At 59.4% G+C, this 26,574-nt stretch overlaps 10 protein-coding genes across 10 annotated transcripts; 4 read left to right on the plus strand and 6 right to left on the minus strand.

The window, feature by feature from the left end:
* Positions 1-165: 165 nt before the first annotated feature.
* CcaverHIS019_0510060 (uncharacterized protein) lies at positions 166-3,275 on the plus strand (the record flags this gene model as incomplete). The annotated part of the gene is made up of 3 exons (XM_060602228.1): positions 166-2,016; positions 2,054-2,981; positions 3,034-3,275. 3 exons carry the CDS (start codon positions 166-168, stop codon positions 3,273-3,275), a joined length of 3,021 nt encoding a protein of 1,006 aa, XP_060458643.1.
* Positions 3,276-3,533: 258 nt separating this feature from the next.
* CcaverHIS019_0510070 (uncharacterized protein) lies at positions 3,534-6,349 on the plus strand (the record flags this gene model as incomplete). The annotated part of the gene is made up of 7 exons (XM_060602229.1): positions 3,534-3,588; positions 3,641-3,726; positions 3,869-4,010; positions 4,043-5,101; positions 5,136-5,422; positions 5,456-5,654; positions 5,688-6,349. 7 exons carry the CDS (start codon positions 3,534-3,536, stop codon positions 6,347-6,349), a joined length of 2,490 nt encoding a protein of 829 aa, XP_060458644.1.
* A 34-nt stretch (positions 6,350-6,383) lies between these two features.
* Positions 6,384-7,337, minus strand: CcaverHIS019_0510080 (uncharacterized protein; the record flags this gene model as incomplete). The annotated part of the gene is made up of 3 exons (XM_060602230.1): positions 6,384-6,411; positions 6,445-7,106; positions 7,176-7,337. The coding sequence occupies 3 exons, from the start codon at positions 7,335-7,337 to the stop codon at positions 6,384-6,386; spliced, it is 852 nt and encodes a 283-aa protein (XP_060458645.1).
* Positions 7,338-7,648: 311 nt separating this feature from the next.
* Positions 7,649-8,211, minus strand: CcaverHIS019_0510090 (uncharacterized protein; the record flags this gene model as incomplete). The annotated part of the gene is made up of 3 exons (XM_060602231.1): positions 7,649-7,738; positions 7,848-7,956; positions 8,144-8,211. The coding sequence occupies 3 exons, from the start codon at positions 8,209-8,211 to the stop codon at positions 7,649-7,651; spliced, it is 267 nt and encodes an 88-aa protein (XP_060458646.1).
* Positions 8,212-8,377: 166 nt separating this feature from the next.
* Positions 8,378-9,879, plus strand: SQT1 (uncharacterized protein; the record flags this gene model as incomplete). Its single annotated transcript, XM_060602232.1, has 3 exons — positions 8,378-8,600; positions 8,653-9,084; positions 9,119-9,879. The coding sequence occupies 3 exons, from the start codon at positions 8,378-8,380 to the stop codon at positions 9,877-9,879; spliced, it is 1,416 nt and encodes a 471-aa protein (XP_060458647.1).
* Positions 9,880-10,048: 169 nt separating this feature from the next.
* AMS1 (uncharacterized protein) lies at positions 10,049-14,041 on the minus strand (the record flags this gene model as incomplete). Its single annotated transcript, XM_060602235.1, has 13 exons — positions 10,049-10,265; positions 10,318-10,507; positions 10,564-10,736; positions 10,783-10,866; positions 10,901-12,337; positions 12,375-12,803; positions 12,848-13,158; positions 13,193-13,332; positions 13,371-13,430; positions 13,479-13,545; positions 13,588-13,767; positions 13,816-13,862; positions 13,918-14,041. 13 exons carry the CDS (start codon positions 14,039-14,041, stop codon positions 10,049-10,051), a joined length of 3,459 nt encoding a protein of 1,152 aa, XP_060458648.1.
* A 330-nt stretch (positions 14,042-14,371) lies between these two features.
* On the plus strand, positions 14,372-15,659 carry CcaverHIS019_0510120 (uncharacterized protein; the record flags this gene model as incomplete). The annotated part of the gene is made up of 3 exons (XM_060602236.1): positions 14,372-14,568; positions 14,607-15,348; positions 15,438-15,659. 3 exons carry the CDS (start codon positions 14,372-14,374, stop codon positions 15,657-15,659), a joined length of 1,161 nt encoding a protein of 386 aa, XP_060458649.1.
* A 68-nt stretch (positions 15,660-15,727) lies between these two features.
* CcaverHIS019_0510130 (uncharacterized protein) lies at positions 15,728-16,483 on the minus strand (the record flags this gene model as incomplete). Its single annotated transcript, XM_060602237.1, has 3 exons — positions 15,728-15,829; positions 15,967-15,978; positions 16,019-16,483. 3 exons carry the CDS (start codon positions 16,481-16,483, stop codon positions 15,728-15,730), a joined length of 579 nt encoding a protein of 192 aa, XP_060458650.1.
* A 1,157-nt stretch (positions 16,484-17,640) lies between these two features.
* Positions 17,641-18,943, minus strand: CcaverHIS019_0510140 (uncharacterized protein; the record flags this gene model as incomplete). Its single annotated transcript, XM_060602238.1, has 5 exons — positions 17,641-17,720; positions 17,754-17,909; positions 17,961-18,434; positions 18,693-18,812; positions 18,862-18,943. 5 exons carry the CDS (start codon positions 18,941-18,943, stop codon positions 17,641-17,643), a joined length of 912 nt encoding a protein of 303 aa, XP_060458651.1.
* A 3,097-nt stretch (positions 18,944-22,040) lies between these two features.
* On the minus strand, positions 22,041-24,564 carry ACS2 (uncharacterized protein; the record flags this gene model as incomplete). The annotated part of the gene is made up of 3 exons (XM_060602239.1): positions 22,041-23,598; positions 23,680-23,883; positions 24,293-24,564. The coding sequence occupies 3 exons, from the start codon at positions 24,562-24,564 to the stop codon at positions 22,041-22,043; spliced, it is 2,034 nt and encodes a 677-aa protein (XP_060458652.1).
* Between the last annotated feature and the right edge of the window lie 2,010 nt (positions 24,565-26,574).

The following is a 26,574-nucleotide window of genomic DNA, read 5'->3' on the forward strand; positions in this document are numbered from 1 at the left end:
ACAACATCCAACAAGACCATTCTGCTCTCAAACTCGCAGTCGACCTTCGTTTTTCTCTCTCCTCTCACCCACCTCTCCTTCGGCTTCGCCTCACGTTCGCGTCAAGTTCGATGTGAGCTGCGCGTCCAAATGATCGCACCTGCCACCAGCCAAAGGCCGTAAACTATGGCCCCACCATCTCCCGCTGGCGCGCGCCGCATCTTCTCTCCCACTTTCACCTCCTCCCCACATAGCCTTGGCGGCGAGGACATCGAACTCCCCGAGCTCGACATCAACGAGGATGAGGGCGCGGGCGAACCGGCCGCCCGGTCGCCCCATTTCGCGCCCCTTCCTGGTGGCACTCGCGTTGCTCCCTCCACCCCTGCGCGCCCCTCTGCAATCCAACCAGCAGGCAGCAGCGCGGCCCTTACTCACACGTGCAACTCACCTCTAAACCCAAACCCGACACTCACATCCACGGCGCCCAGCACCGCTGCTTCCGCAGCGCCGCCGACTCCTATCCTCGCGCATACGCCTGGACCCAAACCAGACTCTGACCGCCCCGAGTTCGCCGAGCTCCTCACTCCAGCACAACTACGGAGGCGCCGTCGCCCTCATGCAACCCTTGCGCCCGACGCACCAGCAGGCCTTGGCACGCTGGCGGGGCAGCCGCTGCTAGCTGGCTCCAGCCGCCTGGGGTGGACTACGGACGACGGCGACTTGTACCGTGGCGCGACTGCGGATCCCACGCCAGAGCCAGCGAAAGCAGTGTCGAACGACGACGCCGTCACAGTCAGCACCGGGAGCAGCTCTAGCTCGTCGTGGTCGTGGGGGAGCGGCGGTGTGGCGGGTGCTACTAGGGCGGTTGTACATCGTATCGGTGGGGCGATTGGTGTGAGGCGCGGCAGCATGTCCACTGTGGACACAGGGTATGCGAGCTCGGCGAGTTCGAGCAGCTCCGACGGCGCAGCGACGAGAGTAATTGGCCGCCTTGGAAGGGCGCTCACGCGCACCGTGTCCCGCGGTACCATGGACAGCACTGAGGAGCGTCCACGGCGCGTGTACGTACCGCTTCGGCGCGAGTTTACGCTTCTCCTTCCCGACGAGAACTGGACGCCAGGCGAGGCGACGCCATTGCCGACACCCCCTTTGGAAGGGACCACTCCGGCGTCAACGCCCACTCGCGTCATCACGACACCTGTTCTCCAGCCAATCCTCGAGGAGGTGCGCAAGGCGCGTGCGGCGGCGGGCATCACCTCTGACCTCGTGCTCCGTCAGTCGCAGTCGCGGAGGAGGGACGTGGCGATGCGCCGGGCCGGGTCTGCGCCGGGCCGTCAGCGCCAGCCGCGCGCATTCACAGCGCCACCGCCCCGGAGGCCGGTCGTCCCGCCCACCGTGTCCCGGCTTGAGGCACTAAGGGGCACGCCGAGCATCCCTGCACCCGTGCGTCCCAAATCGGCCTCCGACTTACTGGGGATGGTCGGCACGCGATCCGATAGCACCACGAGCCTGCGCGGCCTTGTCGAGGAGTCCGAGACGAAAACTTCGTCGCCTCGGAGGAGCATCGACACGTTCGACAAGCCGTTCGACAAGCCGCGCGCAGCGTGGTGGCTCGACGTGTCCTGCCCTACGTGGAAGGACCTGCGCGACATCGGCGAGCTCCTCTCCCTCCATCCTCTGACATTGGAGGACGTATTGCACCAGGACCCGCGCGAGAAGCTTGACACATTCGACGCGCTGGGATACTACTTTGTCGTTGTACGTGCGCTCGACGAGCAATATTTCAAGTACACGCCCGGTGGTGCCGATGCGCCGCCGGGTGCTGGGATTACCGCGCCTGGTGTGCACCCGGCGGAGGAGCCTGTCGAGAGGCAGCGCCGTGGATGGGGCTTTGGGCGGGCGACGGGCCGCGCAGCGAGCAAGAGCGGCGAGAAGGTTGAGATTGTCGAGGACAATCCCGGAAAGGAGGGTCTCGAGGGTGTCGCGGTCGGCGGTATCAACCTCTACCTCGCAGTGTTTGCTGACGGGATCGTGAGCGTGAGTTTTCCCTGCGTCTGACTCACACTCACACCAGTTCCACTTTGGCGACGTCTCCAAGCACATGACGCGCGTACGCAATCGCCTTCTATCTGTGCGCACCCATGAGCCCACGTCGGACTGGATCGCGCACGGGCTACTCGACTCGATTGTGGACGCGTTCTTCCCCCTAACCGGCTATGTCGACGGCGCCGTAGATGACATGGACGCGCTCAGTATCGACCCGACGCGCGACCCGCGCGACCACCACCACCGAGCATTCACCATCGACGACGAATCGCCCTCTGACGCGCCGTACGCCGACCATGTTGAGGACTTGGTTGACGGGCACATGGACACGGAGTGGATCGCAATGGATGACAAGGAGTTCATGGACCGTCGCAAGAGCCGGCGCGAGAAGGTAACCAAGCGGATGAATCGTGTTCAATTACACGCAAAGAAGTCGGCCGTCAACCGGTGGGTCAAGAAGGCTTTTGTACGCGCGTTTGCCCCCTCGCGCTTCGACGCGACAACTGCGACCTCGCCTTTCGCCCACGTGTTGCTTTACATCAAGCTCTTCCTCCTGCCTATCACCGACGCGAGGCCGACACAGTACATGACTGCTGCACCAGAGTTGTTTGACCGCACGACCGTGCTGAACAGCATGAACAACCTGCGCCGTCTGGTAACGGGTTTATCGCGCCTGCTGGGCGGGAAACACATGGTCGTCGCGAGCCTGCTCAAGCGTGTCGAGTCACACACGGGCGGGACTAGCGACGTTGGGGCGTACCTCTCCGACGTACACGACCACATCCTGCTGCTGCAAACGTCGCTCTATCACTACGAGTACATCCTCGCCAACTGTCAGCCGGCGTACATCTCGCACCTGCATGTCTCAGGGAGCACGTCGCGCGGCAACATCTCGACCCTCGTACTCGCGCTGTCGGTGGTCACGATCGGGACCCTACCTATGCAGTTTGTCACCGGTACGTCGCTAACGCAACGACCAGCTGGTGGGCCTTGCAAAGCTAACCGCAGGCATGTTCAGTATGAACGTCTATGTGCCGCACAACCTGCATCCTGCCGACAAGATTGAGCTCGACTTGCCTGGGCCATTAAGGCTCAACCTCTTCGGGATCGTCGTCGCCATTGTGGTTGTGGTCGCTTGCTGCCTGGTGCTCATGATCCGGTGGTGGCGGTGGAAGGCGCGACAGAAGTGGAGCCGGCGGCGAGGGTTCGAGGTGCCGAACGCGTGGAACGGCTTCTGGGGTTGGGAGTAGTCCGAGGCGAGCCGCGTGGTGTTTGGACAACTGTTAGAAATAGCCTACACTAGATCTTGGCCGCAAGGCGTAATAGCATGGCATGAAACGATACATCTCAACTTGTTGTAGAGGTCAAGTGTGGGTGGGTGGAGTGATGCAATTTGAGATGGTCAGTCAGCCCCGTCGTCAGGTACAATCCCTCGGCCCTCGGATAGCTCCGACGGTCTACAATGTCTTACTCCCGACTTTCATTTCGTCACTTCATCATCTATCAACATGACCCGCCCAGTAGACTGGGGGGCCGAAGAGCGCAAGCTCCAGCCCGTCTTCGGTGCGTATCCGCTGGCATGATGCCACAATGCAATGGTGCGACTGACACAAAGATGACATCCACGAAGGACGGATGAAGACGGCCCAGGCGGCGGTTGACAGATGGCTCAAGAAGCACCCCAAGTCGCAGGTTGCATTGGTAAGTTGGCTTGCGGCTGACGTATGCATGGTACACTTGCACTGTGATGGCTCGTGGAGGGATGCTTGCGAGATGATCACGAGAGTGCATCGCATTCCTTCCGGCATGCGTCCCCCTTCCTCCGATGACCCGCTGATACCAGGTCGCCCGCATGATGCTCGCGGACGCGACGAGGCAGGGCCGCGCAGCCGTCCTCAAAGCCTACGAGGACGTGCAGACCACTGCTCCCCTCTCGCCACGCTCCATCTGGCGCGTCTCCACCGTCCTCCGGAGCATCCGGTGTCGTGCGTCCCTCCTCCGCTCTCACTGACGTCAGCCGAGATGGTCCTCGATCTATTTCAGGCGCTCGCTGAGGAACGCCCAGGCGTCCCAGACCTTGCGGACCAGGTCTTCTTCGAGGCAGCAGCAATGGGCAAGACGGACCTCATGGCGAGCACGTCGCGCAAGACGTTCAACCTCCAGAAGATCCCGGCACGTGCCCGCCTCGCAGCGTATTCGGCATGGGCGGACGCAACCCCCAGCCCGACCGATGCTGAGCCCTTCCCCCGTGCGCCGGAGAAGGCGCTCCTTCCCGCGCAGCTCCTCATTCGCACTACCGGCGCGGAGGTGCCGACCGCTGAGACGTTGTGGCTGCGCCTACAGGTTGCGCTTGGTGCGGGCGATGGCGCTGAGGCGTGGCGCCTGGTCAAGGAGGAGGGCCGGAAGGGCGCGCTCAGCCGCCGTTGGTTCGGGATGGCGGCTGCACGCGAGCTCGCGATACGTAACGACAGCCCCACTGCTGAGGAGGTGTGGGCGGACGAGTTTGCGGCCATGGAAGAGCTCCTCGCTACCGACGGCGAGGCTCAGCACAACTACGCGTTCTACCGCTACCTCATGGAGGCTGCGAAGGACGACGAGCGTCTCCAGAAGGCGGCCGCTCTGTTCCGTGACCTCGTCGTCAAGATCGGGGAGAAGGAGCGAGCTCCGATTCTCGCTGTCCTCGAGCTTGACTTGAAAGCGCCTATGCCCGAGGCCGAGTGGGAGGCGACCGTGCGCGACTACCTCGCCCGCTGGGGTGGCAAGTGGACCGCCCAATCAGACCTCACCGGCGTTGTGGGAACGCACGCAGCAGTGCTGAAGGGTATCATGAAGGAGGCGGCGTCACAGCCCCACAGCGACGAACGGAGCTTCGTCGCTCGCGCCGTTGCCGAGCTGTATCTCCTCTCCGTCGATCCGCCCACGCCGAGCATGGACGAGGTGCGCAGCCTCTGGGACCTGTACTCGGCTGGCCTGGCGTATGGCAAGAACCTCACGACCACGGACCCGCAACCCGCCGACCCTGTCGGCATGGCTGCTGTGTCGATGCTCGGCCGCCTTTGGCAAGCGAACCCTTCTGGTAAGCTGAGTTGTGTCGTGCAAGCTGACAGCAGACCAGGCACCACTGATACACGCCGCCGAGTGTCTCGAGGCCATGGTGGCCGCCTCGCACTCGTGCTATCACGCCCGCTTCACCCTGTGCCGTGTATACCGCCTCCTCGGCGCGCCGGCGCTGTACGCCCCGCACCTTAAGCAGCTGAGCCTCTCCGAGGTCCAGCTCGACAACCTCCTGCACGTTGTCTCGGAGCGCGGTTCGCTCGAGGCGCACGCGGCAGGCATCACATTGTGGGAGGAACTCGAGGGCCGAGCGACGGAGATGTACGGGCGCAGCGTGACTGACGTGAGCTAGTCGAACGATTACGGCTGACCCCAGCTGCCCAACTACATCAAGCAAGCGCTGCAGCACGAGACGTACTCGAAGGTACACGGGATGCGGGCGCTGATCCGCGCGCTGGAGCGCAGCATCGCCCAGCGCGTCCTCGAGATCGAAGAGCTGTCGCTTGCGCTTGCATCCGGCGGCCCGATCCTCGACTCGACCGTCGAGAGCCTCTCCGCCGCCATGCGCGATGAGGGTGAGCTACAAAGTCCTGCCAAGTTGACACCAGCTCCGTTCGTCGATAACCGTAACTTTGAGCTCATGGCCGAGGGCTTCGTTGAAGGGTCAGCACCCCAGCCTACGATGGATGAGGCGACCGTGCGTGCGCTCGCGGCCGCGCTGCTTGGCGTGACGGCGTATCTTTCCGGTAGTGACGACGCGCCTACATTACCCGACCGCTCGGGATTGTCGGCGACAGACAAGGCGTTTGTGGACGGCGTCGAGGCCCTCCTCGCTGCGGCGAAGGTGGCCACACCCGCGTCCCCCCCATCGCCCACACCCGCCCCGGTACCAGCAGTGACGGGGATGTACGATGCGCCCATCGCGGCTATTCTAGCTGCACCAACCACCTGGGCGCGAGTGGACGCATATGCCTCCCTCGCCCGCCTGGTTGGCGCCGCACGCGCAGTCGAGAAGCGCGTCACGGAGCTCGCGGGTCCCGCGAAAAAGGGCAAGAAGCGGCCCGTGGGCCTGGTGCAGCTTGGTGTAGGGTTACGCACTGCTCGTGAGGCGGTGCCCAAGCGCCTAGCAGAGGTCAACGCCCTCATGGACAGGGACGTGTCTTGGCCCACGGGCGGACTGGTGGATGCGGAGATCTCCCACGAGCTTGGCAACAAGGTCCGTGAGGCTCGGGCCGGCGTGCGCGCAGGCCTGTCGCGCTTCATCAAGTAGAGCTAGACATAGATGTGATGTGCATATGATACAGTTATAGGAGACCTGCTGCTACTGCGTTTCTGTCGTCAGCCCCTTCTCGATGGGGGACTTACTCTCGCATCCGCTCATAGTCGTCGTCATCGAGGTCGCTCGTGCCCTCCCACATCTGCTCAAACTCGACGTCGAGAGGCTGTACGCCAGGCACGCGAGGTGGAAGCATCTCCCTCTCCTCGCGTTTGCGTTTCACTCCGGGTTTTGGTGATGCGGGCGTGAGGAATGGCGACGGGGCGGCGGAGGCGGTGGTAAGTGGAGGAACGGGGAGGATCCACATGCGCTCGCGCAGGCGTTTCTGGCGCTCCCGGTCTTCTTCGATACGCCGTAGGATGTCGGTCCGCGACATCTTTGCTGACTTGTCGTCTCTCCCCTCGACCTTTACCCCGGACTTGTCTCCTTCTCTCCCTTTCTCTCCGTCCCTGCCGTCTCCCACTTCTCCCGCCCCCCCTCCAACCCGCCTCCGCCCCGCAAGAATCTTGAGCGCCGCATCCACTGCTGCTGGATCCAACACCCTCCGCGCGCGCCACGACTCGAGGATCTGCCGCGCAGACCGCGCATTCAAGTGTCCTTCGCGGGTAGCTGGCACGACAGCAGCTACGAGGGCCGGCAGTCCACGTTCAATGAGAGGAAGGTAGGGCGCGTCTGGTGGTCCTACTGCCGCACTTGTTTCCGCGAGCGAGTCGAGGAGGTATAGGATGTTTATGCGAGCGTTGAGGGATCCCTTATGTTAGCAGGCTTGACTTTTCGTCATGCTCCCTCTCATAGCTCCTCCACTCCCACACCCACTCACCTTGCCAATCTCATCCGCAACACACTCCCACAGGTCATCGCCGCATTTTGCACCGTATTTGACTGCAAACGACACGACTTTTTGGATACTCTGTTGCGAGGCATTCAATGTGCGCACGAACTTGAGGAACTGGAGGCGGGCTTCGAAGGGGTCGAGCGACATGGTGGCGGGGAGGTTGGGTTGGGTGGAGGGCCGAATGGACTGAGCAAGGGGATCGAGGACGGCTCAAGCCCAACTACAAGGTCAAGTTGGCTAGGCCGATACGTTCGCGGTAGCCATGCAGGCTTAAAGAGGGTGTGGTTAAAAGTTGACCGAGAGCAGGTGAGATGGGTGATGGATTGTTGACACAGGCCGACGTCAAAATCGCGCCATGACGAACCTCCACCTGACCAACTTGTAGCCCAACTACTTGTAGCCCAACCCAAGTCAGCCATCGAACAAAAGAGTACAGAGAGGTGCGATGCATACAATGATTACTGCTTGGCCCCGAGCGCCGCGTCCCCGCCGCCGTGCTTGGCCTCTTCGCTCAGGTGGTTTCCGCGAAAGCGGCGGCGCATGTCGAGCTGGTGTCAACGTATGCCGACGGTCACAGTTGTTTTCGAGCGCTGTCCCCGTCGCCGTCACTGTCACTCATCCCCAACACTCAGAGTATGCTAGCCCAACGCCACTCACCATTCCGCGCCTGCAGTCCGAGAAGGAGGCGAGGAGGTGCTGGCACTGCACAGGGAGGTTGTCCTTGTTGCTCAGGCACTCCTTGGGCGTCTTGCCCTGCTTGAGGACGCTAGTGTGAGCTCTGTACAGGAGGCGGGGGGAGGATACTGGGGAATTGAGGAGGGCATGGAGACAGCGCAGTCCGAGGTCGGGCGCGGGCGCGGACGAACCGGCGGCGACCGGATCGCGCCGGCCTAATACCTTCCCCCAACACCCACCCAACCCAGCCTCATACGAGTGCTTGTCCTTGTACTCACCAGTCTGTCCGCAGAACGCACTGTGCGAGCTCGTCGCGCTCGCGCTGGCACGCGAGAGGTGGCGACATTTATGGTATTATTTATGATGATGGTCCGAAAGCCATGTGAGTCAAGTTTATCCAGCAGGTGGAGGTGGAGGTTTGTCAGCCAAAAGTCTTGGGTCAGCACTTTGAACAAACCTGACACCTCCCATCTCCCATCTACCATCTTTTCTCCCAACCCATCTTACAGATCATGAGCGCACACGAACCAAAATCCGAGACGGACAAGCTCGCCGACGAGTTTGAGGACGTCGTCCTCGTCGAGGAGGATGTGGAAGAGGTGATCGATGATGACGGCGACGTCCCACACGACGACGACCACGACCACGACGAGGTCAAGGATCCGAACGGGCCTGTGATTGAGGCCGAGGAGGGCGAACCTGAGGCGAAACCAGACACGGCCATCTCGGGGACATGTGAGTCCTTACCTCTTGAATTGGAGAGCTGAGAGCTGAGAGCTGACGCTAGTCCTCCATTCTCCGGGGAGTGCCATGTTCGCGCTCGCTCTCCACCCGTCCTTCCCGAATCCGCCCCTCGCCGTCTCGGGAGGACAGGACGACATGGGGTACCTCTTCTGTCCGTTGCATCCCACACTGGGGAGTTTCAACCGCGATTCGTTCCCGGCCATCCCGCTACGGGGACACGAGGACAGCGTGGTCGCCGCCGCCTTTAGCAGTGACGGAGAGTACGTCGCGACGGGCGGTCTAGACGGACGCGTCCGTGTGTGGCGTCATGCTCAACCCAAACGGGTGCAGGCAGCTGAAGGGAGTGCCGACTCGTGGAAGTACTGGGAGTTTGTGACGAGTGTCGATGCTGGCGAAGTCTCATGGCTCAAGTGGCACCCCAAGGGCCCCGTGCTTTCGGCTGGATGTGAAGACGGCTCGGTATGGCTTTGGAGCAGTAAGTCTCTCCAGGCATAATTAGGCTGACCCAGTGCCCACTGGACGGACGATGACGGTGCTCTCCAGCCACACGATGGAGGTGACGGCCGGCGTGTTCCCCCCTCCGGCTGGGAAGCAGCTCCTCACTGCCTCGCTTGACAGCAGTCTGGTTCTTTGGAACCCTTCTGCTGGGGAGCCAGAGTTCAAGATGACAGTCTTCCAGTCTCCGGGAGCGCGGATCCTTAACCCCTCTGTTCACGGCATCACCAGTCTTGCTGTTTCGCCCAACGGTGCGCTGATCGCGGCTGGCGGGGCGGGAGGCAGGATCAGGCTCATCGCCATTGCGCGAGGCGAGGTCATCGGCATCAAGGCCGAGGTCGTGCACAACCTTGAGGTGCACGGGCGGGGCGAGAGCGTCGAGGCACTCGCGTTTGTTGACCTCCACAACGGGAGCTTTGGCGGTAGGGGTGTCGTTCTCGTCTCGGCTGGAACGGACGGGCGTGTCATCGTCTCGGATACTACCACCGGGCGCACTCGCGCCGCCATGCCCCACCCGGAAGCTGTCACCGCCATTGCGTGCCATCCAGCACCGTGCCAGTATGTCGTCACGACCGCGTGTGCCGACCGCACGCTGCGCACTTGGGACATCCGAACTGGCCAGCTCCTCGCTGAACACCACGGACATGCTGGCCCCATCAATTGCGTCTCGGTGAGCCCCGCACTCGACGGCGATGAGTCGCCCCTTGGCCTGCCTCAGGCTCAGTTCATTGTGAGCGGCGGTGACGAGGGTGCTAGCCTCCTCTTTAGGATATAGATCTAGAGTGCCTACGGATACATACACATCTGCATTGCTCCGTACATCATCCTCAAACTTCAAGGTTTCATTCTGATTTAATCTTCTTACAAGACTGCTTTACACTTCCTAACTTACTTTCTCCGAGACAACGGCTCTACAGTGTCTAGAGTTCTCCGGATCGCGCCTCCTACAGCTTCACCCACCCAGTGGAGTCGCGACGAGCCTTAGCCTTGGCGCCGGGCTTGAGCGTGAGGCGCACCGTCTTGATCTCGTAACCACGGAAGGGGAGCTTGATCTCACAGTCGTCGTTCGAGGCGTTTGGGCCCGCCGACGATAGCTTGAGGTCCTCCATGTGGTCCTCCATGAGGTTGACAAGCTCGGCCTTGGAGACGGCGAGGCCGGTGCTGATGTCAGCTGCTGTCTACAACCATCTTAGCTGGCACGCTCGCAACTCACATCTGCAACACCGCATTGGCGTGTCCACCAAACTGCTCAAACAGGCGCAGGATCAATGTCTGCTCCTCGCCCTCGGCATGGACATCGTCCTCGCCGCGCTTGACCGTCTCGAGGATGACGTTGCGTGCATTTTCCACGCGGAACGGGTTGCCCGTGAAGGTGAGCGCGGTGGACGCAGAGCCGAGCCGCACTGAGGTGTTAGCAATTACTACAGTACGGATGACAACATCCCCCAAACAGACTTACGACGCATGGGCGCGTTGAATGCGTACGCCACTGGGGTAACGTCGCTCTCGATGTATGTTCCCACATGCGGATAGATGGCGAACGAGAACTCGTGCTTGCCCATGTCGCAGTCGGGGTCCGGCATGGTCGGCCCACGGAGAAGCGAGAGACGCATGACGTTGCCGTCGACGGCACTGGAGTCAGCTGGGGAACACAGAGGAGAAGCTGGCAGATACATACTAGCCGTACTTGCAGTCGTTGATGAGCGCAACACCGTAACCGTACTCGGACAGATCGGCGAACTTGTGCGCGCAAACCTCGAATCTGAAGTCAGCTCGTTGTCCCGGTAGGGACTCACTTGGCGGCATCCCAGCTCGTGTTCCGGTGCGTCGGGCGCGTAAGCGTGCCGAACTGTGTGTCGTAAGTTGCAACGTCGTTGTGGATGTCCAACGGGAGTTCAAACTTGAGGAACTCGTGCTTCTGGTGCCACGAAATATGCGCGTCGAAGCGGACCATGCTGCGTGCGTCGGCCATGGTCGACGCCGGTACAGCATCCAGCGACACGTCGAACTCGATGTCGCTGTCTCCGTACTTGAGGTACACACTGAGCGAGGCGCGCAGTGGACCGACATCCTTGACCCGGACCTTCTCGAACTTGAGGTGCTTTTGCTTGAAGAGGTGGAAGAAGTCGACATCCCATGCATCCCAGTAGTTCGGGTGGTCCTCCATGACGACAAGGCCGCCGCTCATGCCCTCGGGGATAAGCTCGCGGTCAAGCGCGACATCACGCAGGCTCGTGATGCGGCCGTCCTCGATCATCATCTTGACTGACGAGTTGATGAGCTCGAAGCGGTTTGCGGAGATCTGCGTTGCGCGCGCCGGCTGGAGGTCGGCATATAACCCGCGTGGAGTGGCGAATGCGCTCTCGGGGCTTGCGTCCATGAGCAGGTAGCCGTGCTTCCGGTCACTCGACATCTGCACTGAGTGCGCGCGCACGGAAGCGTGCTCCGCAATCGGAACTTGCATTACCTCAAGGCGCGTCGTGCCCGGGAGCGTGTTGATTGCGACAATCTGGGCCTTGCCCTCCAGCTTAGCCTTGGGAGAGAGAGCCGCGGTGCCCTGGTACAGAGACTGGTACGCCTCCTCAATCACCTTGGTAATCGACTTCTCGACGCCGTGGTAGATCCTCTCGGCATCGTCGTACACCATCTGGATAGACGAACCCGGGAGGACGTCGTGGAACTGGCACAGCAGGAGGTCCTCCCACGCCGAGTCGATCTTGTCCTTCGGGTACTTGTACTTGGGGTTGCTGAGGCTTGCCATTGCAGTGGCATATTCCGCCTCGCGCAGCATGATCTCGATCTTACGGTTGTGCTTCTTGATCGAGCCGTGGGTCGTGTAGGTCGCGCGATGGATCTCGAGGTACAACTCGCCGTGCCAAGTCGGGAGAGTGCGACCGTTGTTGGTCTGCTCGCGGATAGCATCGTAGAACTTCTCGATGGTACCACCCATGCGGACGAGAGGCAGTTGGCCACCAGCATCGTGGCGCTTGGCAATGGCACGGGCACGCTTGAGCTTCTCGAGCATCGGCGGAGTCGGCCCACCGCCGCCGTCGCCGTTACCGAAGAACAGCAGGGACTGGTTGGTGACCTCGAGGTTCTTGTGTCCGGTCGAGCCGCGACGGATGTCGTCCATGTTGCACTGCGAATTGTAGTTGTTCACTGGAGTCATGTGAGTGAGCACCTGCGTGCCATCCAAGCCGACCCAGTTGAACGTCGTGTGCGGGAACGAGTTGCTATTGTCAGCTGGAGGGTCCCAAGAGCTTGCCCTACATGATGTTCCACGAGATCTTCTGGGTGAAGAAGTTTGGCGCGCCCGCGAGGCGCGAGATCTGCGGCAGCTGGCTCGAGTACCCGAACGTGTCGGGAAGAACAAAGGTCTTTGAGCGCGAGCCGAAGCGGCTCTCGAAGTAGCGCTGGCCGTAGAGGAACTGGCGGACAAGCGCCTCACCTGACGGCACATTCGTGTCCATCTCCACCCAGGTGCAACCAGTGGGTTGAAAAAGACCTTCCTTGACCTTCTCCTTGATACGCGTGAAGAGCGAGGGGTAAAGCTGCTCAACCCACTTGTACTGCTGGGCCTGGGTCGTCGCGAAGCGATGCTCCGGGTAGCGGTCCATGAGATCGAGCTGGGTCGACCATGAGCGGGCCGACTTCTGCTGCGTAACTGAGAACGGCCAGAGCCACGCCGTGTCGATGTGGCTGACGTTAGAACTGAGGCACAAGAATACACATTCGCAACTCACCAGTGGCCCAAAGCCCAGAGCTGACCAGTCTGCTGGCTAGCATCCTTGTTTTCCTCGTCCGAGACCTTCTCCCAGTCCTTGCCGAGGATCTCCTCAGCCGCCTTGCGGCAGTCAGGGATACAAGAAAGGTCGCCGATGCGGAAGACATCAATGATGTTGTTCAGCACCTTCTTGGTGTGGTGGTGCAGTGACGAGTCCCAGGGCATCTCGTGGTTGAGCTGGTGGAGAGAGTCAAAGTCCCACATGAGGCGCCAGGCGTCCATGTTGGGCACGGTGAGGTCAGCACTGTTGAGGCGGTAATACCGGTTAGGCTGGGGTCAGCTAGCCCTCCATGCTCCAGCTCACGTCGGGCGGGTTCTCGCCGTTCTGGCCGAACATGCCGTTACAGCTAGCCTCGATGTAGTAGTGGCCGACGCCTTTCTTGCGGTCCTTCTCGGGGATGATAAACTCGACACGGCGGTCAACACTCCATCCACCTGTGAGGCCTGGTGTCAGTTGACTTGGACCACCACAATGAACTGACCGTGGTATACGTTGCCGTCACTGTCCATAACCATGGCCTCGCCCGAGCAGTCAAACTCGACTGGGGTCAGCTTCTAGTGCGTGAAGCTTCAGCTACACCGAGACGTACGCTGAATACGCTCGTACTTGTCCCACTCCTTGGGAATAATGACCGTGACCTTGAACCAGTGGTTGGTCTGGATGTCAGCCAACGTCAACAACTGTACAGCTGGACATACCCAGGACGGGCCGAACTCCTCGTACTTCTTAGCGGAGCGGTACTTCTGCTTCTTGGCCTCCTCAAACGTCGGCTTGGAACGGCCAGGCGGGGACCACACCTCAAGCTGGACATGTTTGGTATCGTCTTCGCGGTGGGCGAACAACAGGGCGGAGAGGTTGTATCCCGAGAAGTGACCGCCCTGGCGTTAGCAAGCGAGGGGTTAGGAAGGAAGGTGGGTCGATCTCACGATGAATGAGTCAATACGGCCGTCAATGCCCGTCATGTACTTGTATCCTGGTGTCAGTCGAGTGGTACACAGCAGCGTCGGCGTCGACTGGTGGTAACGTACGGGCCTCATACTCGAGGTGGGGGTAGTTGTCGCCGGTGGGCTTGTCGGAATCGCTGCGCATGGACCGCATGGGACCGAGAGGCTGGGGCGGGTGGGGCGGCTGGGGCTGCTGCCTGCTTCCCATGGTGGATGTTACCGGATGTTAATAGTCACAGGGAGGAAGAGTGAATGGAGGATGCAAGGATGGGATGAGATGAGTTGACAAGGAGATGCAGATGTGGTCTTCCCCTCTAGTAATGCCAGTAATGGATGGCTGGGCGTCGCCAAGGAAGGGATCCCCTCCAACGTGACCTCTCTAGGCCCAAAGCACAAAGATGATGACGCAGTTTCATTCCGAGTAACGCTATTCTAATGCGGGGGGGGGTGGGGAAGGCTAATCTGACTAATTTCCAGTTCCAACATCCATCACCAGATCACAAGTCGCCAATCCTCATCACCACCATCTTACCGCGCAATGCCAAAACACGCGCTGACGTTCAAGCACCTCCTCGGAACAGTATCTACTCAGCGTGGCCAGACGGACAGCCTAAGCGTAAACGACCTGCTGGAGCGCTCGCGCGCCTCGTCCGCCTCTCGTCCTTCCAAGGAACCGCCACCGCATCTCGTCTGGACGCCCGGTAATTCGGGACCCGACAGCACCGGGGTGCACCCGTGAGCACTCCATTAGCCCCATCAGCAGCTGACAATAGAGCGGAACTACTCCGCCGAGAACAGCAGGCACACGCGTACGCTGCGCGTCGGGTCGCTGGGCCTGCTCCACCGCGATCCTGGCGACAAAGAGACACTAAGGCTCCTGATAGACCCGTTGTTGCTCCCGAACAGGAGGCGAACGAGCTTGAGCTCGCTGCTGCCGAGACTTTTCTCGGACATCCTCCACGGATTGAGAGCGGGCCGCCAAGACTCGTGGATATCTGTTCACGCCTTACGCTGCAGCTCCTGCGAGACGACACGGTTGTATGGGACGAAGATGGCGAACGGGTGACGATGGCCGAAGCCGTACGCGCCGGAGTCGCCGAACTGGACTTACATCTCCGCGGCGCACTGCTCTCCGCTTCAGCCCTACTACCTCCAGCTAGTCCGCTGCGACTGGCAGACGGCGATATCCGCGTGCTCCTAGACGAGGCGTTCTCTCGAGAAGAAGAGGAAGACGAGTGGGATACGGAGGCTACCCGGCCGACACTGCATCATTTGCCACTCATGGCCCATCCGGCGCCGATGCGACTGCTCCGTGACATACCCCGCTTTACTGGGCTCACGCTGACGTCGCTCGACCTTGGGTTTTGTGCTTTGCCGCCGCTCGAGAGACTGGTCGCTGCGCTCCCTTCCGGACTTAGGGCGCTTGGAATCGCTGGCGTGCGTGCGGCACCGAAGACCAGTCCAGAATGGGAGCGGGGATTGGGGGCGCTGGCGCGTAAGATGATCGTCTTGAAGGTGAGTCACAGCAGCCCGTTATGGGGATGGGACGGGCTACCTGCCTCACGCCTTCGATTTCCCTACCCTCGCAGTCATGCTGAAATCAGACGCTCGACGTGTCGTATTTTCCCCTCGGTACTCGGGCGACTGTTGCGGCACTCTTCCCGGTGCGCACTAGTGGTCCGCAGGTCCTCCCGTCCTTACGTGCTCTGCGGCTGCTCGGCAACGATCTCGATGGCAACGAGGACGACGTACCGGCTAGGCGTAAAGCGCTGCGTGCCACTGTGATCGACGGTGCGGGGCACTGGGTGGACGTGAGGTTTGAGTGAGTTGTGTGACGTGAGACGAGCGACGAGAGACATCCACACTAGCACTGTACAACACCATCAATGCATTCTTACAACGCAGACTGCTGTATGACTGGACCGGCGGAAACGGGACACACTGATCTGGAATATATATACGGCGGTGAGTCTGGAGGATGGGGCGCGATTCGGCTCTGCGACGTCAGCAAACATTCGGTATCAGGGTAAGGCACGACCGTGGGCCGCCTGAACGGACGGATAGGCCAGACTGCTTGGAGCGTTTGAGCATCTGCCGAAGCGTTCCCATACCTGCTTTAATGTCCAAACTCACAATGGTCACGGCCTACAGATAGCAATTTCTTATGATGGGCCGGGTCGCTGACGTCCTCGAGCATGCTCCACACGCGGTCGATGCGCCAGTTCTCGTCAAAGTGGTAGAAGACGTGCTCGTTGAGGCGGGTGACGTGGCGCGGCCCGGTCGTGCGCGTTGGGGAGTGTGCGTGGTTGCCTGTTGGCGACGCCTCGCGTGTGTCGCTACCGTTCGAGTCGCGCGAGCAAACCTTCTTGAGGCTTTCAGGATACGAGAGGAACTCGATATGCAAGCGAGCGGCAATGCTGCGCTGTGAGATGTCGGCCACGATCTCGTCCGCGCAGAATGTTGCGCCGGGCTTGATGATCTGCGCGTACTCTTGTGCGCTCATGCGGTGGCCGTTGTGAACACACCGCCGTGCCACAAAGCGCGACAACAGGTCGAAGGTCCGGTTGTTAAGTACACGAAGGTACTGCCGATAGTGTGAGGTGAGGTCTGCCGACGAGCGAATCTCGACGTTGAGTGGATATGGGATCATCGCTGTCGGGTGTGGGTGTGGGTGGAGTGGTGATGGAGCTGGGGAGTGCAGGCTGGGAACCAAGTAGGGCGCAAATGGGGGGGGGGGGGGGGGGGGTACTGTCACGAGTGGCGACGGTGACTGGTTCGTTGATGTAATGGGTTGTGAGTGAGAGTGAGGCAGTGTTGAGCCGAGGAGTGAGGTTGGTTATGAACCACGGCTAGAGCGGGAGGTGGCGAATTGCGGCTGGAGGTTGTTGTAATCCGGACCAGGAAGAATGGCGCCCCGGACTTTGTTATCGCTCGCTAGGATAATAGGGGACAGCGTTCGGTATTGCGATATTCGGCGGGATGCGGGTGAACCAGAGGGGTAGGCTGATGAGGAATGAGGGCAAAAGTGACGGAAGAGTGAGTGTTGTAGATTATGGGATCTGGGTGCTGGGTGCTGGGTGCTGGGTGGCTGGCGGGATGAATGAATGGATGAGGGATGAGTTGAAGACGAGTTGTAAGTCGGAACAAAGGTAAATGATCGTTCAAAGTGACGCGGAGGCGTATTCCTTTCAGGGCTAATACTAATCTAGTAATGGTTGGGTTGAGTCCAGACAATGGTATTACAAAGGTTAATATTACACCAACTGAATGCCAAGTCTCTTGTTACCCCTTGGAAGCGTTGACGTCGATCCCCGTCTAAGGGTCACTGTGGCTCTTGACCAATTGCCATAACAGTACGTTATTTCCTCATTCTTTCGTTGACACTGTAGCATCGTCGTTTCATCTCCCTCATGCCTTCCATCTCTCTTGTTCTTCCCATCTCGGGATGCCTGTAACTCCGCGATCCCGCGCAAACGGACAAAAAAAAAAGTGCCTTGAAGCGCCCGACCCGTGCAGGCTTGGGGACCTGTGACCTGTTGCAGAGTCCAGACAGGTTCAGGTCAGGCACAGGCCCAGTGTCAAGTACGCCAGGCTTTGGCATTTAACAAACACCGACTCTAACTGACATTGCCCGCCCCGATGGCCATGGAAATCCTGCATGTCTCTATGACAAACTTTGGAATCTGAAATCGCGGGGCCAGCCAGAACGCGCGAGATGGATGCTGCGGGGCGCATTGGCCCTCTGTTCCGCCACCCAGCAAGATGCACTTGCTCGACACTCGACCGATGCTCCAAAATCGACGCTGCTCATAGCAACGTCCCTCCGGCGCGGCGGTACCTGTCAACACCCTTCTTGAGCTGCTCAAGCGTGAGGAAGATCAAGATGGCTACGTTCAGCGGCGATTATGACTGGCACATACTGTTTGGCTGAAGACGGATCCATGCTGGGAGCCACCCCTTGAAGAAGACGCCCGGCCCCTCCTTGGCAACCGAGTCCCTGATGACTTTGAGGACACTCGCATTGTCATGCGCGTTCATTACCCGCGACTTGATGACGTCCGCAGGCGAACACACGGCTGCACGTCAGAACAGCGGCCCCAAAATAACTCCGCGCCGTGTCCACTCACTCGTAGCCACAGTACCAGCACCAAGGGAAGCGAGGAAATGCACGATTGGCCCATCTTGGAACATCTTGAAGTCAAGGATCGTGTGCTTGAACCAGTCGTATGATCCGAGCTGCGACGCGTTCATGAGCACAGAGCGGACGCCGTTGGGTACGAGCCCGCGGTACCACGACGTGACGCCCTCCTGCTTTGCCATAGCATACAAGCCCTGGATCGCGTTGCGGTAGTTGTACCTGTCGGCTGGCGGCTTTCCACGATCCGCCTGCATGCGCACCATGATCAGCTCGGCGGGGTTACCGAACATGCCCGCGAGACCACCCGCACACGAGCCCGCGACCGCCAGCTTCCAGACGGGGGGTGGGCCAGGACCCTGGTGCAGCTGGCTCTTGAAGTGGTCGTACGCGGCGAAGCGCATGAGCGAGTACGTCATTTGTCGCAGGAGCGTGCCGGTCAGACCGTCGTACAGTCCACGGATGCCTGGGGTTAGCCAGTCTTGGAAGTGCGGGTTGCGGAGGCGAGATAAGCGAGGCGGCGGAAGTGATGGAACGGAGTCAAGATCCACACCGTCCATGGGGCAATATTGCCCGGTAGCTTGGCGGTGCAGAGCGCAAAACCTTCCGGTTGCAAGCAACTTCCAGAACGGAGTGCCCGGCTGTGCACGCCGTCCCCGGTGTAGGGGAGCGGAGCACGGATGTGTTCATCATGTGCCGCAGCAGCCGCCAAAGACAGACTCACCGTAATTGCTGATCGTTCGCCTGAAGCTCTGGATCATCTTCTTGTCCTCGGACGTCTGCAGGCGGACCTTGGTCAGGTCAAGGGGGTGCGTGATGGAGCCCGCGAACGACGCAGCAAGACCTGAGATCAGCTGGTGCGGAATGACCGGTCAAAACCGTCAGTGACTCACCGCCCAAGTAGAAGGGGTACGGTTTTGCCGCAGTGACGCTGCTCTTCTTGGCCTCCTCGGCCTTCTGGACCGTCTGGCTCATGGTGGGAGAGTCGGGAGAGGTGGAGAGGGCGTTGGCAAGGGATGAGAGGGGGGGATTAAGGGGGGAGGGGTTGTCGAATCGCTGAGGGGGAGGGCTCGTGAGGTATGCGAACGCTCAGACAAGCGACAAAAGTGTAAAGTTGCGGTTTGGACACGACGCGACTCGACGGTGGCTGAGGTTTGTAGATGAATCAATTCAAGCCTGGATGTTACCGCGGAGATTGAGATTTCGTCGCAAGAGTCACTATCGAGTCAACAGGCGGCAGCTGGAGTCAGCGTCACCCTCGACGGTGGTTTGCTCTGTCAAGCACCAGAAGATGAGAAAGCGATCTGGGCGTGCAAAGTGTGACAAGTGTCAGAGACCTGGCGGAGTGTTGCGTCGTGGGTGTTCGTTGTGTCGCGGTGTGCCAGACGGGTTGCCCACCCATGACCGGCCGCAGATCGACACACGCCGTTCCTCCTCCTCCGCCGACCGCATGGTCGACACCCTATGCACGCCCGCGCGCCTCGAACATGTAGAAGTCGCGACTTACTTGTGGTGTGTGGAGCAATGTCAGATGTTGACGGAGAAATGGGCAGTCACTGATTGATTATTTGGCTGCTCGGCTTTCGGGCATCCGGCCGGACATTCTCCGACGTCCGCCTGGGCGGCAGCTGGAGAAGTTGGCGGGACCCCGCGAATAACTTTTCTAACCTTCCCCCAATCCATTCAGCAACCCGACTCCTTGACCGAGCTTTCCTGCGTGCATGCACACAGCCCCACTCAGTCACATCCTTGGGTGACTTCATGTTGGGAGCCGGAGCGAGCGAAATCGCCCCTCTTTATGAAAGCTCAGAAATGTCCCTTTCGTTGACGGCGATCGTCTAGTGGTTAGGATTGACGCTTCCCATGGCTCCTTCAACGGTCCGGTGACAGCGTTAGACGTGGGTTCGAACCCCGCTCGCCGTAGCCTTTTGCCGCTCGCTTGTCCTTGTGGGAGGACGCAGGTTGCGTGTCTCCTGCCTCTGGGACGGTGAATCGGCAGGCGTTGCAAGGAGGTCTGGCCATCTCGATGACACTCACGATGCTTGCTGACCATACTGGCCAGCCCACTTTACGTTCACTCCAAGCCCTATTTTACCGCTCCTGTTCGCATCGTCCCTAGTCGGCGTTGCTGCTTTGACATCGTCGCGCGCAAACACACCAACGTCCTGTCAACACTGATCACTGGTTGACGACGACACTCTCCGATCTACGCTCATTCATGCTACTACCTCGCATAGGCAGGACAAGTCAGAGACAATACTGCCTCCCTCGCTATCTGTGCAAGAACGCACTCGGGGGACGCTCCTCGATGCCGAGCCGCGCCATCCGAGCACAGGTCGCGACGCGTACAGTGCTCACCTACATGGTCTCATGGCTGATGACACTCATACTGGGCCCCACGATCACTCAACACCACCTCAACGTCCAACGTGGCAGCCAAGACCGCCACACCATACCCACCATGACCAGAGCCGTCCGACACACCCGTCCCAGCTCCACCAGCGGCTCCACCTGAGGCAAACCCGAGGATGGTCTATTTCCTTCCGTCTACACGCACCGTCCACCCGAGCCCTGATGCCACTCCGTCCTGATGGATCGTATAAACAGTTTACTTCCCATCCTGGGCCCACTGCTACAGAAAACTCTATGACAACCGCGGCAGTTATTTTCATCCCCGACGGGCAGAACGCCTCCCAAGTCGAAACACACTGGACTCTACGCTGAGAACTGAAAAACTCCTTGGAGATCCCACACCACCGGGCAACCTACGTCTCATTCACAGGCGACCGAGGCATATGCCACTTGGAAACCCCGTACTTTATCGGCGAGATGGCCGAGCGGTCTAAGGCGCTGTGTTAAGGTGACGTCCAAACCACGAGAGTGGCATTTGGACGCATTCTCCGCAGTCTTCGGACGTGGGTTCGAATCCCACTCTCGTCAACAGGGCATTCAGTTGCTCAGCCTACCTTTTGGCGGTGTTGGAGCTTTTGGCGGTGTCGGAGCTTTCGGAGTGGCGTCTGGGTGATAGAAGTATGGCTCTGGAGTTGCTGGCGTTTGTAGGGCTACGAGCATGACAGGCCGCCGAATAACCAACAGAGTAACAACGTCAACATCAAGTGGCTAACTTGAGCTGCGGATATCGTGAGAGAAACATCGAGGAGGGTTTAGAAGCGGAGTGTGGACGGGCTGAGAGCGGCCTAACGACTCAATTCCAGCGCATCCACTTATGGTAGCACCTCTCGTCTCTGACGAGTTAGGGCGCAAAGGAAGACGACGGATGCAGCAGCAGAGCAAAGGACTTACACACACCGTCGGCGGGCGCGTTGGAATGTAGACAGTCATACCGGGAAAATCACGGCGCTTCACGTGTCTGCCACGCCCGCCACATATCTATGCCGAGCTAAAGGTCGGGATCGAGCATGTCCGTGGCGGAGAGAATAGTTAATATCTCGGTAACTAAAATATAGGCGTGGGTGCTGATAAATTGATTTGTCAAAGTGTGTGTTCTATACATGACCTACAAGGTCGGCAAGATGGGGTATTTATCGATTATATTTCAGTGAGTGAGAGAGTTTTTATATGTCATGTGTATGTGTGGCGAGTAGGATGGGTTACAAGGTGAGGGTTATCTACCGGTCAATTTTAACTTTCCGAGTCGATACTGATAGCGTGGACAGCTTCCAGGCGATGCTTGATGACGTTGGCGGCTCTGGTGATCACTGCGGCGACTGTAGTGTTGGCCATTGCAGTGGCTGCTATTCACCGCTGCGGTGACCCGCCTGCGATGGTCTTCTAACAGTCTCGACGCTCGCCATAGCAGTGCCCCGACTGATAGTCTTCTAACAGTCTCGACGCCATAGCAGTGCCCCTCACCACATGGTCATCAACGTCAGGGTCAGTGGTCACTCGCCTGCAAACGCCGACCTCGCTTCCAAGCGCCAACCAGAGCCAAAATCTCACTGCTGCATATACAATGACACTGCTGGTCCGAACTCCCTCTGTACTAGTCACAAGGAAATGTGGCGCTCAATGGGGAGCCGCCATCTTTATTTCACTCGCACATGGCAAGTGTTTACTTCCAGCCCATGGCCTTGTAGACCTGGTCGGTGAGGGAGTCGACAATCTCGGGCTTCTCCATCGACGAGAGGTCTCCAAGGGAGTCAGCCTCCTTCGAGCAGATCTTGCGGAGAATACGGCGCATGATCTTGCCCGAGCGAGTCTTGGGAAGGTCCGAGACGAGGAAGATGCGCTTGGGAGCGGCAAAGGGACCAATGACCTTGCGGACCTGGATGGCGAGCTCCTTGGTGAGAGCGTCAACCGACGTCGCCTTGATGTCAAACTCGGGCTTCATCTGGACAAAGGCGTAGACGGCCTGGCCAGTGAGCTCGTCGGGGCAGCCGACGACGGCAGTCTCAGAGACACCCTTGTGGAGGATGAGCGCCGATTCGACCTCGGCGGTCGAGAGACGGTGGCCCGACACGTTGATGACGTCGTCGACACGGCCCTTGATCCAGAGGTAACCGTCCTCGTCGCGAGCAGCACCGTCGCCGAAGAAGAAGTAGCCGGGGTAGGGCTTCATGTAGGTCTCGAGGTAGCGCTTGTGGTCACGGTAGATGGTACGCGCGATAGCGGGCCAGGGTCGCTTGGCGGCGAGGACACCCTCGACGTCACCGCCCTCGAGGACCTTGCCGTTGGTGGGGTCGAGAATGTCGACGTCGACACCGAAGAAGGGGAAGGTGGCCGAACCGGGCTTGGTCGCAATGGCACCGGGGAGGGGGGTGACCATGTGCGAACCGGTCTCGGTCATCCAGTAGGTGTCGACAATGGCGCACTGGCCGCGGCCAGCGTGGTCGTTGTACCAGTGCCACGCCTCCGGGTTAATCGGCTCACCGACCGTGCCGAGAACACGGAGCGAAGAGAGGTCGTGGTTCTTAACGGCGTCCTCGCCCATGCGGCGGAGGAGACGGATGGCGGTGGGAGCAGTGTAAAGCTGGGTAAGCTTCCACTTGTCAACAGCGTCCCAGTAGCGCGAAGCGGTAGGGTAGACAGGAGTCGACTCGAAGACAGTGGTAGTGACACCCAAGCAGAGAGGGCCGTAGACAATGTAGGTGTGGCCAGTAATCCATCCAACGTCGGCCATGCAGGCGAAGCGGTCGTCTGGGTGCAAGTCGAAGACGTACTTGACAGTGAGGTAGCCGCCGAGGAGGTAGCCAGCGGTCGAGTGGACGACACCCTTGGGCTTACCAGTGGAGCCCGAGGTGTAGAGAATGAAGAGGGGGTCCTCCGAGTTCATGTGCTCGCAAACAGAGTAAGAGGAGAGCTTCTCGGCCTCCTCGTCCCACCAGAAGTCACGGCCCTCAGTCATAGGAACCTTGGAGCCAGTGCGGCGAAGAACAAGCACCTTCTCGATAAGCGGGCACTGAGCGAGGGCGGCGTCGACAATTGCCTTAGTGGCAATGGTCTTGCCACCACGGCGACCCTCGTCGGTGGTGATAAGGACCTTGCACTCGCAGTCGTTGACACGGTCACGGAGCGACTCGGCAGAGAAACCGGCAAAGACGGCAGAGTGGACCGCACCAATACGGGCACAGGCGAGGAAGGCGACAACAGCCTGCCAGGTCATGGGGAGGCTGGGGGGGCGTTAGTGGCGCGACAAACAAACCCACACTGCCCCGATGCATTCCATCGGGCGCGTGGACGCGGGTACTCACTAGACCGAGACGGCGTCGCCCCTCTTGACGCCCCACGAGCGGAGGACATTGGCGACACGGCAGACCTCGTGGAAGAGCTCACGGTAGGTGATCTCACGCGAGTCGGACGGCTCGTCAGCCTCGTAGATGATGGCGACCTTGTCGGGGTTCTTGTAGTAGTGGCGGTCAACACAGTTGTAGGCGGCGTTGAGAGTGCCCTCAGGGCTGGGGAGATGTCAGCCACCTGCGTCACAGTATATATTGGAGACGCGGCATGTGGATTATAATGGCAATGGCGAGACAAGACGGGCAGACAGGGTGACCACGACGGGGAGACTGGCTGGCCGCCAACCAAGGGTGGAGTGGCTGGTGGCGTGCTCATATCATCATGCGACCACTCGCACCCAACCATAGGTAGCAAGTAGCCAGTAGCCAGTAGCGATGAGCCTAGACGCAAGTCATCCGACCTTGCCCCAACATTTCGGCGACGACGGCGCTCGCTCCCACTCGTTCCGTCTTTTTGGGGCAACCGACATCTCAATGCCTGGATGCACCGACCTCCACTTTTTGGTCGCAGTCCACGGGTTCTCTTTGTTGGGATAGAGATGAAGGGAAGAGAAGAGAGGAAACTCACAACCACTGGATGTCGCCGGCCTCAAAGCCACCAGCAAAGACAGTCTTGAAGTCGGAGAACCAGTCGAGGCACTCGCGCGCCTTCTGGCCCCACCACTTGTCAGCGTCGGGGCCAACCGACTTCTCCCATTCGGCCTTGTAGGCAGCAAAGTCGGGACCGATGTGAGGCTTGGGGTGGCCGTCCTTGCCCTGGACACGAGCAGGAGGAGGGTAGCTGGACTTGCTGCCTTCGTGGCTGTCCTGGACACCGGCGTGGCGCTTGAGCTCAGGCATAATGGTTTTGTATGTGTATGGATGAGCGATGAAGAGGAAGGATGGTTGGTTATAAACGAAAAGGGAAGGGTGTGAGTTGGCCGAAGTGGGGAACTGATATAGGGGCGTGATGGGATGGATCGGTCCACGCTAGGGACGGTCGAATTCTGAAGTGACATTGTCCGTCGTCGTGGCATCTGCAACCTCTCCCGCATCGCCTTCAAGTTCACCCTCACCCACCCATGCAATCCAGCCTATGGAGCGACTCTTTAGACAAGAGTGCGGGGGGATTGGAGGATTGGAGGAGGATTGGAGGATTGGGGTCGGGAGGGAGGGAGTGAGGGAACGAGGGATACAGGCCCAAGGAACCAGTCAGCGACAGGTGCATCCTAATGGGCGCATCCTTGCTGCGTCTGCCTAACGGATGTTGACTAGCAACTGTCCTTTGGGTTAGGAGGGTATGGTGCGGCAGTGGAGAAGAGCGCCGCTAGATGGCTAGGGCAGGGGTTTGTGAAAGGGTGAGCTGTGGGGATGTGGGGTGGTTCCTCTGGTGTTGCTCCTCGTTCTGGTTGTCAGCTAGCTAGTCGGCTGCCTTGCCTCGAGTCGTGTTCCGAGGTGGTTAGCCCTGTCCTTGCTGATCGTGTCTACATCCAGGAAGTGTGTCTGGTCCAGTCCCCCAACCGGCCCCACGCTGGAGCGGGTGCGCGAGGCGAGACAAGGCACGCGGGTGCAACCCGGGTTGTCCGGTCGGCATGGCTGGGCTGGAGGCTGCGGGCTGTGAGACTGGAGACTGGAGGCTGAAGGCAGGAGGAAGACTATGCAGACCATGAGCGGCAAAGGTGTGTCAGGAACGATCCGTGGTGGTGGGCCCCCAACATGCTACAGGCCGCGTTGTCTCCCCTTCCGAGATTCGGCCAATCCTTGGTGGCCGAGTGCAATCCCGATTTGAATCAACCAATCCAAAGACAATTGTTTTCATAATTTGATTCCGTTTGGGACTAGAAGAAGGAGTCAGTTTTCGGTAAAAACGCTAGCCGGGGTTGCTGATGGGAGTTTTTGTTTCCCCAAAGTGAATATGTCATTACGATGGGAATGGATGGGAATCCAAAAAGAGGGGGTTCAGGTATTACACAGGTATACAGGTACAGTCATTTTCAGGGTTATTAGGGCTCAAAGGGTTTACATGGCTCTAGTCGGGCTTTTAGACCTTTCGACAACCTGAACATTGTTAATCAATCCAAATGGTCATAATGATATGACAATATGGTATCAGGGAAGATAAAAGAGTTGTGATGGCCTTTTCAAGCCCTGACTTGGTGTGTTAAGTGTCACCTTGACTGGTTCACATCCCATGCATCCCCATGTACCAACTGTCTAAATATCTCACTACACTCTCTTTATTCCTCGCTCTTCATGTGGCGTTTCAGGAACTCACTGTCAACTGTCAGTCAGTCAGTCATCCACCCTGTCCCCCCTCTCAAAACCTCTCGGATCGGCAGAGATCGGCCGACGGCCTAATACACGTTCCAACATTTTCGACACTCGTCTCCCCCCCTCCTCTTTCTCCTCTTGCGGCCGCCAAGCTGTGGTTCTCCAAGTCCTACTCCTTACTTGTTACTCCACAAAGATGAAGACGACGTCGTCTCCCTTCCAACCCTTGCCGTATTGCGGGGCAATACTTGGGGCTGTAGAGTGGGGCTTCCACCTAAAATCCCTGTTTGCCTTATTGTCATATGTATTGTCATCCTCTGCGGGGCTCACCTGGGCCCACATGGGGTTTCAACCCGCAATATTGTCGCTACACTCCCTGTCGGGCATGTAAGGGATTGATGAGCCAAGCCACAAGCTCCGCTAAACCCCTGGCCCACCTCGAGGTCTTCCACTTGCGTGCTTCAGTAACACAAATGTCTTGGCATCACTTGCTATGGATTATTTCCCGTACCTATTCTCGGATACGGTTTCTGATTGAGTCGCTTGTTGATTGCCGCGTTTTCTTGTGTTTCAGCGCCGCTCAACCCCCATCATCTCATT

Source organism: Cutaneotrichosporon cavernicola (assembly GCF_030864355.1).
Source record: "Cutaneotrichosporon cavernicola HIS019 DNA, chromosome: 5".
NCBI classification, from domain to species: domain Eukaryota; kingdom Fungi; phylum Basidiomycota; class Tremellomycetes; order Trichosporonales; family Trichosporonaceae; genus Cutaneotrichosporon; species Cutaneotrichosporon cavernicola.